At 38.4% G+C, this 12,100-nt stretch overlaps 3 protein-coding genes across 4 annotated transcripts; 1 reads left to right on the top strand and 2 right to left on the bottom strand.

Annotated features, from left to right (window-relative positions):
• On the top strand, nt 1-2,782 carry LOC149392275 (DNA glycosylase superfamily protein). Its single transcript, XM_089621273.1, has 4 exons — nt 1-711; nt 1,532-1,673; nt 1,776-1,917; nt 2,165-2,782. Exons 1-4 carry the CDS (start codon nt 309-311, stop codon nt 2,522-2,524), a joined length of 1,047 nt encoding a protein of 348 aa, XP_089477399.1. The 5' UTR covers nt 1-308; the 3' UTR covers nt 2,525-2,782.
• A 541-nt stretch (nt 2,783-3,323) lies between these two features.
• On the bottom strand, nt 3,324-5,011 carry LOC149392274 (protein BRASSINAZOLE-RESISTANT 1-like). 2 transcript variants are annotated; one of them, XM_089621274.1, is made up of 2 exons: nt 4,570-5,011; nt 3,324-4,259 (listed from the first exon to the last, which is right to left on the bottom strand). In XM_089621274.1, exons 1-2 carry the CDS (start codon nt 4,807-4,809, stop codon nt 3,513-3,515), a joined length of 987 nt encoding a protein of 328 aa, XP_089477400.1. In that variant the 5' UTR covers nt 4,810-5,011; the 3' UTR covers nt 3,324-3,512. The 2 variants fall into 2 exon arrangements, with proteins under 2 accessions (XP_089477400.1, XP_089477401.1); XM_089621275.1 differs by having other exon boundaries at nt 3,324-4,223; nt 4,570-5,007.
• A 65-nt stretch (nt 5,012-5,076) lies between these two features.
• On the bottom strand, nt 5,077-8,534 carry LOC149392273 (Methyltransferase MT-A70 family protein). The gene is made up of 9 exons (XM_089621272.1): nt 8,199-8,534; nt 7,885-8,104; nt 7,606-7,742; nt 7,390-7,423; nt 7,151-7,226; nt 6,866-7,043; nt 6,660-6,749; nt 6,468-6,567; nt 5,077-6,217 (listed from the first exon to the last, which is right to left on the bottom strand). The coding sequence occupies exons 1-9, from the start codon at nt 8,526-8,528 to the stop codon at nt 6,030-6,032; spliced, it is 1,353 nt and encodes a 450-aa protein (XP_089477398.1). The 5' UTR covers nt 8,529-8,534; the 3' UTR covers nt 5,077-6,029.
• Nucleotides 8,535-12,100: the final 3,566 nt, after the last annotated feature.

Here is a 12,100-nt window from a genome sequence, read left to right as displayed (position 1 = left end):
TCAAATCGAAACGGTAAACCCGACCGACACGAAAGCAAAGTCACCGGCTATTACAAGTCGCCTTACCCCAGTTCTTTCTCGTTTTAAAAACCCTTCTTTCTATTTCGTCGTTTTGTGCTCGCTCTGAATCTTCTCTCACACTTCCCATGCTTGCTCTGTTCTCCAAGTTCTCAGCTCCATTTCGATTCTCGCAAAAGAACCTTCTCTTTTGACTTTTTTACCCTCGTCTGCTCTCCCAATTTTACCTCCAGTGCCACACAAGAACAAACTCCCCGTTCATTCATACTCAGAGCTCAAATTCATCGGAAATGTCTGTGGCGACGAAGCTTCAGTCACCGGTCTGCGAACCGCGAGCGATTCTTGGTCCTGGAGGTAATCGAGATATTAGGGTTTCGGACAAGTCCGAGAGTCTGAAGAAGAACAAGACGCCGCAGAGAACCGCCGTGACGGCGGCGAGAAAGCCTGTTTCGGAAGTTCCTCGGTCGGTTGTTCGGAGCAATGTCTCGGTTGATAGTTCGTGCTCTTCGGACTCTTCTTCGAGCGGTTCTCTGGCCAAGACGGTGAGCTCGAAGAAATCGACGACGACTCCGATGTTGAAGCGCAAGGGATTGAAGCCTGTGAAGCCCGTGCATGACGGAGTTGAAGTCTCGCCTATGGCGTCGAAGATTCTTGGCCCGCCTAAACGCTGCGATTGGATCACATCGAACTCCGGTAAATTCTTAAGCTCTTTTTTTCCCCCGAATTGTCGTATTAATTTTATATAATAAAGAGTTAAAGAGTGCAAGTCTAAATTGGTATTTATATAATAAAAAAATTGAAAAAAAGTACGCTGGTTTGCAATTGATTTGAGACTTGATAGACATTTCTTCCTTGTGAAATTCGATCTTGTTTCGTTATTAGATTTCGAAGAGATTGAAAATCGTAAATAGGAAACGGCATTGAAAATTATAACAGTAAAGCTAAAGCATATGTATATAAATATAGTTGTGTTAGGTGTTTTTTCCTTCTTTATATACATAATAATAATCTATGCTGCTTTGGATCGATAATTTAGGCTTTAATAAAATATGGCGGGAATAATATTTTTTAATCGTGAGATATTATTTGTGCATCTCATTAATTGTAGTAAATCACGGAACTGTCACAACAAAGACGAATAAACAGAGCAATATGTACATTATTGTCGGTGAATTACATCATTTAAGTCTGCATAGTAGTGTTGGTGTAGCTGAAGCCTGAAATACATAACGCTGAACATTTTAATGTTTTTTAGTTAGACAGCGTGGTTACAACTAAGACCACGCATTATAATACCCTGTATGCCAATTTTGTGTATTTGGGTTCATTAAGTGTGTCCTTTAGAGCACGTGAAGTAAGAAATCTAAGTTTACTACCAACGAGTTTGTTGGTGTTTGTGGGCCAAGAACCTTAAATCTACCAAGATCACGGATGTGATAATGCTTGTTACTCAAATGAGATTTTATATTCACTCTGGTTCTATTATATGACACGATTGATGCTCTCGAAACAGACCCGTTATACGTTTCATTTCACGACGAAGAGTGGGGCGTTCCAGTTCACGAAGACCAGAAACTATTCGAATTGCTCGTCTTCTCACAGGCTTTAGCTGAACTCTCTTGGCCGGCAATTCTAAGCAAAAGGGACATCTTCAGGTATATAATTCATGGACTTCCTAAACTAAGAGAAGAAAAACAAAGGGCATATATTCACATATTTGATCTTATCATATCAATTGAACCCCCCTTTTTTTGCAGGAAATTATTTTATAATTTCGATCCATCTTCCATTGCTCAATTCACCGAGAAAAAGCTGATGTCTCTGAAAGTGAACGGAAATCTCGTGCTATCCGAACCAAAGCTTCGTGCTATTGTGGAAAATGCAAAGCAAATACTCAAGGTAAAAATACTCAAGTCACTTACATAACTTGGAATCCTTTGTTTATTGAGTGCCATGCCATCTAGAGCAGAGCATCAAGTGCGGAATGTGTGTTTATCTGAAATGGAAAGCTTTCCTCTCTTTCAGGAAAAATCCTTATTATTATTATTATTAGCTCAGTACCAAAAAGAAGAATAAATGTTGGCATGTGATGAAGAATAGAATGAAATGAATGAATGATTGATTGTCTCATCTAATCCATTTGCAGGTTCAACAAGAGTTGGGCTCCTTTAGCAATTACTGTTGGGGCTTCACGAACAAGAAGCCCATCAGGAACGGGCTTCGGTACGCGCGTCAAGTGCCGGTCAAGTCCCCGAAAGCAGAGATCATCAGCAAAGACATGATGGCGAGAGGCTTTCGGTGCGTGGGACCCACAGTGATCTACTCCTTCATGCAAGCCTCGGGCATCGTCAACGACCACCTCACAGCCTGCTTCAGATACCACCTTTGCTGCAACGACGCCGTTAATGCCGAGAAATCACGAGAGCAAGAAGAGAAACTGTGCGAAGCTCTTCTCGGCAAGGCAAGCTTATCATCATCTGATACTGAAACTGACTGTGTCCACTAATCATTCAGCTACTTAACTAATCAATCACACCGATCCCCATGACTAAGATATCTTAAAAAAACTATTGTAATAATAATAATTGTAGGTTTGTGCAGCTTTTTAGTCGTGTTAGTTTGTGTTCTTGGGTTTTGATTTGACAAGTTAGAAGGGTTTTTTTTTTTTTTTTTTTACTCTCAGTGTGTTAGTGATTTCTGTGTAACTCGCTATATTCATCATTTGCCATTTTCTTTTAATAAAATCAGTCGCTACTTTACTCAACATTCTATTAATCAAGGCAATAATCAGATAAACCACTCAAGTTAGTAAATAACATCTTTTAGTGCGAGTATGTTGTAGCACGTGATGAATAATTGTTGAGAGAGAGAGACAGAGAGTATGGGAACTCGTGGGAATGTTGGTGCTTTTGGTATAAAAAGTAAACGATACATGAAATGAGGCAACAGAAGAAACCTGCCTCAGAAGGCAACAAATTCAAATGGCTTGCCCTAAAGGTCGTTATACCTGTAATAATAAAACCAACACTTGTGAACATAAAGAAAGCCCTGTAATCTTCTCTCACATCTTAATATAGTATAGCAGCGAGGGACCATGAACATGGCTTGTCATTAAGAAGGCCCCCATTTATTGGTCAAGGGGGAAGAATCACAATCCACACTCAAACCACTTGAATGATATATATATTGGCCATTGATTGATTGGCTGATTGCAAACGATTTCTTTTGTTCTTTTTCAATAATAACAATAACAAGTATATCTTTTTTCTTCTTCTTATAATTTCTATGGGGGTTCCGAGAGTATGTAATGGCAATAATATCTACATGACATGATCATAATAACTCAAAAACAATTCAAACTCAAAATGGATTAACCATGATTTTAAAAGGAAAAAAAAAATAGAAATATGATGCGAATGGAATTCAATACTTGAAGGAACCCAAAGATCATTGACAAACCAGCAAAGAGTTTTTTTTTTTTTTTTTTTTTTTTTTTAACTCGGAGCCGCTTTTCGGTTCCCCAAAGTGAGCTCCAAATCCTCCAACCCGACCTCGTGAATCCTCTCCCCAACCCAGGGCTTGACCGGACCGCCCCCGAAGTCGAACTCCTTCCCGGGCCCCGCCGGAGCTCCCGCCGGAACCGGCTTGGCGGGCACGGGCGGTTTCGCGAGGTTGAACGTCGGAGATGGCGGCATTCCGGCGGAGAACTTCCCGAAGCTGACCCAGTGGTGGCCGGAGTCCACGGTGGAGGTGTCGGACTCGTCGCACTCGGGGATCGTGGCCGCCGGAAATTGGAGGTGGTGGTGGTGGTGGTTATGGTTATGGTGGCGGGTCGGGCTGGCCGGAGCGGACACGGCGTAGAAGGGGTAGTTGAAGGAGGCCATGGACTCTCTCGCCAGGGCTTCCCAGTTCGGGAGCGGCTTCGGGTTCCTCGAGGAGTTCGGGGAAGAGAGCGGCGGAGTCACCGGAGCAGAGTTCGAGATTCGCAGCGGAGGGAGCGAGGACCGCAGGTAGGGAATGAGGTTCGACGGGTTGTAAGCCCCGTCGTGGCGGGACGGGCTCGGGAACGATGACGAGGACGGGCTCGCTTGGTACGACGGAATCGGGCTCTGAAACGCCGACGACATCGGGCTCGGGTTTTGGGAAGCGTACGGCGTCGCACGCGTCGAAGTCCCCGCCACGTCACTTTGGGGTGCCTTGGATCCCTGTGAATGAACCCACACTTTCACTTCTTTGGAGATCTTGGGTACAACAAGTACAGATCTTTTAGAGTTCGCACAGGCTTCTATTTCCGTTTTTATATTCGTTTTGATCAAAAGATTGACTGACTAGTACTATTAACTCGTATCGCTCAAGCTTAGTGAAACAGCAAAAGAGAAATCGCAAGGAAAAAAAACGTGGTCAACTGACGAACAGGATCCGGAAACAAACACACGGCGAATTTTCCATTTTTGGAACAGATAAACAGTGAAATCAGAGGAAGCGATGAAATGCGAAATGCAAGTTCAGATCTACTACGAACAGATTCGGGTGTATAGGGAGGATTATTACCTTGCGATAAGTAGTGCCGTCCTCTTCGACGGTCCAACCAGCTTCGACGCAGAGAGCTTTCAAGACCTCGTTGTTGTCGCAGTGTTTGGGGAGATTGAAGTTTCCCTGAGCTCTGAGACCTGTGTATATCTTCGCCGCTATGGCTCTTCTCCTCCTCTCTCTCCGCCGGTTGTTCTCTCTCTCCCTCCACGATGGCTTTCTACGAGCCGTCGACGCCGACGTGGCTCCGTCTGACGTCATAGTCTTTTCCCGGCCACCACGCACTGCGTCGCAGCTGATTTATCTCCACCCTTAAAACACACAGAGCAGAGAGAGAGAGAGAGAGAGAGAGGAAAATAAGAATAGAGTTGTGTTCACGAGGAATGCGCTTTCGCTTCTTCGCTGGTATTAGAAGAATCTCTCTCTCTCTCTCTCTCCCCTCTGGGTATGAGAGCGAAAAAAAGAAAGATAAAGCTTATAATTTTTGGGATGCGCTAGCCTGTGGGCGAGTGCACCATAGAGTTAACACTCACTTTAATAAGTTCCGGCATACCATTTGACTGCTTTTAATTCATATAATTAAAACCTCATTTGACTGGTCTTTTACCTTTTAGCTATGTCTTATTTTCTTGTATTAAATGCTAAGAAAATAATAATATGTCTATAGTTTCCTTTTTTTTATGACTGTTTCATTCAATCATTCCTAGACAATTTGCTGATTGATTAACCATATTCTGAAAATACAACACGCTTTTCCATGTGGTGTGAATTGAATCAATGGATTTTGAAGAAGCAATTAGCTACTCTAGATGATGATTAGGACCGTTGGATCAGTAATGGGCGGGGAATTTGATGTGATATGGGACTGTGCACAGATGGTGGTGACCGCAGGGTATAAAGACAGAGTAAGAAAGGGCTTAAGGCGCGTGGAGAGATTATGTGAAAACGGTTTTGTTTCTGATGACCTAATAATTGCCAATAGGGGATTGTGGGTCCCACAACAAGTCAGCTTTTTTAATGTCTCTCTCTCTCTCTCTCTCTAATCCTCTCTCACCCTTGAGTTTCAAAGTGAAAGCCCACAGTGGAGATGTTAGTTTGTGTCTACATGTCTTTCAGCTAGGCCCGTCTTAGCCCAACCCCAGGCGTGCTATACCCTTTTGGATTTATATCTCCAATTCATTTCCACCTCATAAAATCTAATCAACTGTGCTCATCTCTCCCTAGTCTAGATGCAGAGCACAACTAAATACTAAACACACATTAAAAAAATAGTGCCAAGTTAGTTGATTATATCTTCTTCCTGTTAGACGTGACCTCTTTTCTTTGCCTGTTAAAGAGTTTTTCGTTACGAAAACAGTCCCGAGTTAAAGACGTGTATGGATAGAACATCTGATAGACTTGGGAAAAAAATAAAAAATAAATAAAAACCAATTTGATTACATGATGAGGAAAAGTAGTTTGAGGATCATCACCATGTAGTATTAATCTTGGGCCCCATGTAATGGTGATCCGCTACTAGTTCTCGCCTCTTCGTTATTATAGAAGAAGCTTGACTCTTGGTAGCGAAGAGGTTCGTTTCCCCAAGAAACCCAACCCGGATTCATTTCCCTCGCAAACAGTTCTAAGCAACGACTAGGACCATGCCCCGTGACGTACTCTTTAAGGATACCTAAGAATTTTTGGAACAAAGAATTCAGATAAGCCAATGTCTTTTTAACTTCACTCAACAATAATGAACTCTTTGGAGTATCGAACATTTGACTCGATTTTTTTACTTAGCTGACTACATAGATATCAAATATTGAAAAACATAGGGAATTGCCCGAGTCCGACACGTTTGTTGACAAAGAAACTAGAATGGATTTATTTCCCAGACAAGTGAACGGAAGAACTGTGTTCAAAGAGAAATGAGTGAATACCTCCAATTGGGGGTTTCCTCGAGTAATCGCCGGGTATACTGATGATAACTTGGTTATCTGGTATTGTTTTGATACGTGATGTTTTATTGGAATCGAGGACCTGCGAGATAGAAATAGAATGTGTTGTGTAAACAAGATAAAATTCAAGAAAAATATTAAACACAATCAGGATCTTAAAGATTACGAACTCACATCTGTATTACACTGTCCAAGAAGAAGGCATTCGTATGGCCTGTGATGAAAAAGGTCTAAGTCACTGATCGGTGAACCGTCTGCTTTTACCTGAAACAGTTGAGAAGAAACGGGAAATCTAAATACAATACCTCAGTGACCAAAAATAGATAAATAAATGAAGGTGAGTCATTTTTGTTCAGAGTTCAAACGGAAAATGAGATCACCTTCAACCAGTAAAAAGTAGCCATGTATTTCACTCCCCAGGAAGGGAATAGCTCTTCTTCAACGAAGCGGCGTAATTTCTCCCTATTAGTTACCCATAAGGCTATAAGTGCTCCGTCTTTGTGACCAAGTTGCTTGATAGGAAGTGAAAGAAAATATCTGTTTGGCAAAGTTGGATACCTGACTCAACACAGCATTAAAGAAGATGATTATCATCCGAGCTAAAAGAAGAACCAACACGAAATATTTTCATGAAGTAGGAAAGTCTTAAGAACTATGATAAACACCTCGACTTCTGACGAGCACTTCCATTTTCCCACGGAGGATCAATCACAATGAGATCAAAGCCAGAATCATTTTTGGCTGCTTACAAAGAAAATAGAAAAGATAATTGATACAACAATATCAGATAAGAATGCAGAGAGACTTATTCGAGACATTTTGTAAGCTACAAAACTGGACTACTCAACTCACATAGCAGAACTACTGTGTAGAATTATATCCAACTTTCATACCCAATGATTACCAGGAATAAGATTGTGAACCTCCTTCAGATCAGACTTCCATCCACATGACAAAACATTAAGAAGAAAATGTAAGTCAAGGATTCAAAGGCAGAGAATGGGAATCTGTCTCTAAGGAATTAAAGACTGCATAAATCAACAGAGTGTAAAAATCTACATTTCAGAACAGCGTCGTAAAGAATCTCAAGTAAAAGCATGGATTGAAAAGACTAATTTACCATGTAGAAGCAACTATCGCGAGGTAAAATGTAGCGAGTGTCTATAAACTCAGCTTCCACTTCGTCACCGGTCTCATTAACGACTAAGTTATTAAACAAAAGGACAACTCGTTCATAGCTTTGCGTGGTAGGACCACCTGATACAAGAAAATTATCAAAAAATTATCAAATCCTTACAATTGCATTAACACATTCCAAAATCTATACCCGTCGCAAATTCATTTATCAGTTCATCACGGCACCAGTATCGAATTCCATGGTTTTGGAAACAAAGCGTACCTCCATTTTCAATTGATTTGCCACTCCGATGAAATCTGAGAGTAATGTCGTACAAATGAGCTTGCCAAACGCGCCCAAGATCAACGAAAGATTGCTGAATAGCACTTTTACAAGGAGACTGCGAAGAACGCGAAACCTTTCTCGAATCTCTCGTAGACTCCAAAAGATAATCCGCTCCAAGCATGGACTCACAGGCCTTCAATAACAGAGGCTTCGCTTCCTGATATTCAATAGTTTACACTATATATATAAAACACACACAAAAAAACGGCGAAATTCAGAATCGCTACGATTAAGAACCAAGAAGCGATTACCTGGTGGCGGCGATCGGCTGATTGCTCTCTCTCATTGAGCTCGTAAGGTGTCTCTTTCTTCTTCTCATTTCGTTTCCTTTTCTTCGAATTTGAAGATGGTTCCTTCGGCTCCTTATCCACCGGTTCGAAAAATCGGGAGTAATATCTCGAAGGACAAACCCTAAACCGCGCATAGGAATTGTTGAGAACACGAACCGGGTCGATGAAGAAGGAATTTGAGTCCTCGAACCGGTAAATTCCAGAATCAAAGAACTTGGAGAGCTTTTCGCGGTTTCTCGAAATCTCCATTGTTAGGGTTCCTCGGCGAGATTGAAGCAACTCTCCCGCCATTATCAAACTGGAATATTGAGCTCATTACGTGTGGAATTCAAAGCGGATTGGGCCGGAGTGTTTGTAACCCGGTTCAACATAAAACCCAACTCTCCTATTACTTGGTTTACCTCAATTTTTAAACATTTCTTATGATATATCATTTTTTTTTCTTATGAATTATTATGCAATTTACTTCATGTATTTGTATAGAAAACAACAATAGCTATAGAACGAAAATAATATTCATGAAAAAAGGAAGTAGTAACTTTGTCGGAATATTCCATTTATAAGGTATTCTAGGAATTATTTTAAATACTATGTAATTTAGTGAATTATGTGTTCATTCATTTTGAGTTACATCAATTCCCGATCACTTGTTTTATTACTCATTTGAAAGTAACCTCAGTTTCAGTTCTTCTTACTTCTTATTAGCAGGCCATGCCAATTACACACTTAAAACCACTATGAACGTTTTTTGTTTTTTTTTACATTTTTTGTGTTTTTTTCATTTTTTGGCGTTTTCATCCTATTTCGTTCGTCTTTTTCATGTTATTGTTGTTTCTAGTGATTTTTCGTAATTTTCGCTTTCTGTTTTGTTTTAATTATTTTCGTCTTTTTTCATTTTATGTCGTTTTTGTCCTATATCATGTTAATGTTTATGTCGTTTCTAACAATTTTGTTTATTAAATTTTCCGTCGTTTTTAACGATTTTCATTGTTTGTCTTATTAATGTTTCTGTCGTTTCTAACAATTTTTGTCGTTTAAGTTTTTTGTCTTTTTAACGATTTTCGTCGTTTTTTTAATTTTCGTCCGATGTCCTTTGTCTTGTTTATATTGTTAATTTTTGCGCCTTGTCATTCTTTTTGCTTATTTCGATTTTGGCAAAATAAATGCGTACCATATATCCGAACTCAAAGCCAACCGCTACAGGTTTGTCGTGCAAACCACTAGACAACACGTGATGATATCAATTTTCTTTAATATATGTATCATAATATAGTTTAAGACGTACCCATTAATAGCTGTTGTAATCTATAATTTATTTTATACTTGAACCAAAACAAAATTTTGATCAAGTTCTTGTACAATAGATTTTCTCCACTAATTTTGCTACATAATAGTATATTGAATCTCTTTTTTTTCATAAAAAAAAGTCACCTAATGGGAGTGAGCTTCTGGTTTTTATGCGTGTGAAAAAAGGATAGTTTCAATTGAAATTTTAATAAGTTTCAAGTAATTTTTTTGTAATATTGATTAGACCTCAATAATATAGGACATGTTTGAATTGAGAGATCTGCGTACACCATATCCCTAGTGTTTTTTTTTAACAGCCACAGTGCATCATTAATTAGCAAACTAAACTTAATTAGCAAGTGATTTTTTGGTCTCTGTCCCACCAAAATGTTGTTATCTCAAATCGTTGACTGATTATTTCACAAACTATATTATGATCACATTTAATATACTCTACCCTACTTTAGCAACAAAATTTATGTCGTGAAATAATTCGAAGTTGAAAGCTGTTGGGCTTGAATCCCAAATGAGATGCGCTTTCTTTATAATATTTCTTGCACCTCGAAAATATTTTAAGGTAAAAAACAAGAATACTGCAGGATACGACAAGCCTGAATTCTGACTGCACCAAGACACAGTATAATCCGAACGTAGGCAAGAACGATTTTCTGAAAAACGTGTTTTAGAGAGAGAGATATATATGTTTGAAAAGCAAGTGACAAATTCCAGAAACCCCACATGATTTATATAGGAATTCGTACCTGTTCGCGAAAAGGTAACGACCAACAGTCGCACCTGTTCGTTTGAAAACAGTTATAGTCGCAAATGACACGACCGTTCGTTTCCAAACGACACAACTGTTCGTTCAAACGAACACTAAAAAATAATCAATATGCCAGAGGACACGACCGTTGGTAAGGTAACCGCCACGAGAGCCCGCGAATCACGCCATAAGTGTGCCTACAAAGAGCCACTAAAACCTCTACGCCCGAGCTCAACCGTAACGCTGACGCCGCGCTCGCGTGCGAGAGAGTGACAAGTGGCACTTTCTATGCTCCGTATCATTTAATAAAAATTATAAATTAGAACATATATAAGGAGCTCAAATCCTTAGTGTTTGTTTCATGTGGAACTATGTTCCCAATCATTCTCTCACAACATACTATTTTTGTCCTTTAATGAATGAAAAATAAATTATTGTAAAAAAAAACAAATGTTTTGTTTCCAACAATTGAACCACCGTGCTTAAATATTTTCACCAATGAAGTAATCATTGGTATGTTTTATGACAATTGCAGTGAAGTCGTGACCTTTGCAAATGAATTGACTGTTTTTGTAATATTATTTATAATTTTTTTTATTCCACGTTGCAAAGAAGTCTATATGTTTATACTATTATTACTTATATAGCCATATTTACGGTTTCACATTATTATATAGCCAACGTTTTGTAAATTTTAGGTAAATATGGCAAAGCAAGAATGTCACGTCTACTTCATAGTTATTTACCTAAGATTTACGAAACGTTGACTATATAGCAACTACAGACATTTTAGTTGGCTACTTACCTAATTTTATATTTGAGGTATATTAGCCATTTAAGGGAATGAAACCAGATAATCATCTTATACAATACAACTGAATCTAATTTAGTTATGGACAAATAAAAAAATAAAAGTGAATAAAACCGAAATCTAACTAATGTACTAAGTTTATGTTTTACTCCGACGGTCAATATTTATAATTAGGGATTCAGAATGTCAGCGATTAAAAAACTTTATATAAATGTAGATTTAGTATTTTTATTTTGTAGTTGAGGTTTAAAATTTCCACGATTTTTCGCCGATTTTATGCGATGGCGCCGCTATAATCCGACCGACGAAGGAAATTTTTGTTCGTTTCGTCGTCATTTTTTGTTTTTGGTCGTTTTCGTTTGTTGTCTAAATAAGAAAAATATACATGGTCTCCAAGAATCGAACTTGAGACGTGATGCTCCAAGTTAGGAGTGCTAACTACTTGACTAATTTCGTGTTTGTGTTAGTCTAGTTTTTTTTATTATACGTATGTTATTTAATTTAAGACAAAAGAAAAAAATAATTTTAAAAATGTATATAAAGAAAAATGATACAATATTTACGTGTATATATATACATATATATTTACATTATTAACACATTTATAAAATATTATATATATACAAATTTTTATTAAAAAAAAGGTTATATACACAATGCATTTTCTTTATACATATATTAAACAAATAATTGGCTGCATAAGCCACGAAATGTGTAGTAATTTATTTTTAGCCAATTTTTCGTTAATTTCCTGTAAATAGCCATATTGCTTACGTGGCAGCTTATTAAATAAATTAGGTTTACATTTTTGCCCTTATTTAATTCGGCAGATTGAATTAATTAGGCAGTTTTTTTTTTCAAATTTCGAATTAAATAAATAAGGCAGTTTTTTTAAAAAATTTTGTTGAAGGAAACCGATTAGGAAAGTAGTTATAGGTACCGGTTGACCTTAGGCAATCAATTTCTATTTTTGTGGCAAAATATAATATTCAATCTGCAAAA

This window comes from Urtica dioica, chromosome 7, assembly GCF_054948205.1.
Source record: "Urtica dioica subsp. dioica isolate 48M chromosome 7, U.dioica_male_clone48M_v1_H2, whole genome shotgun sequence".
Classification (NCBI taxonomy): Eukaryota; Viridiplantae; Streptophyta; class Magnoliopsida; order Rosales; family Urticaceae; genus Urtica; species Urtica dioica.
The sequence above is the reverse complement of the archived record's forward strand: the minus strand, read 5'-3'. Positions and strand labels throughout refer to the sequence as shown.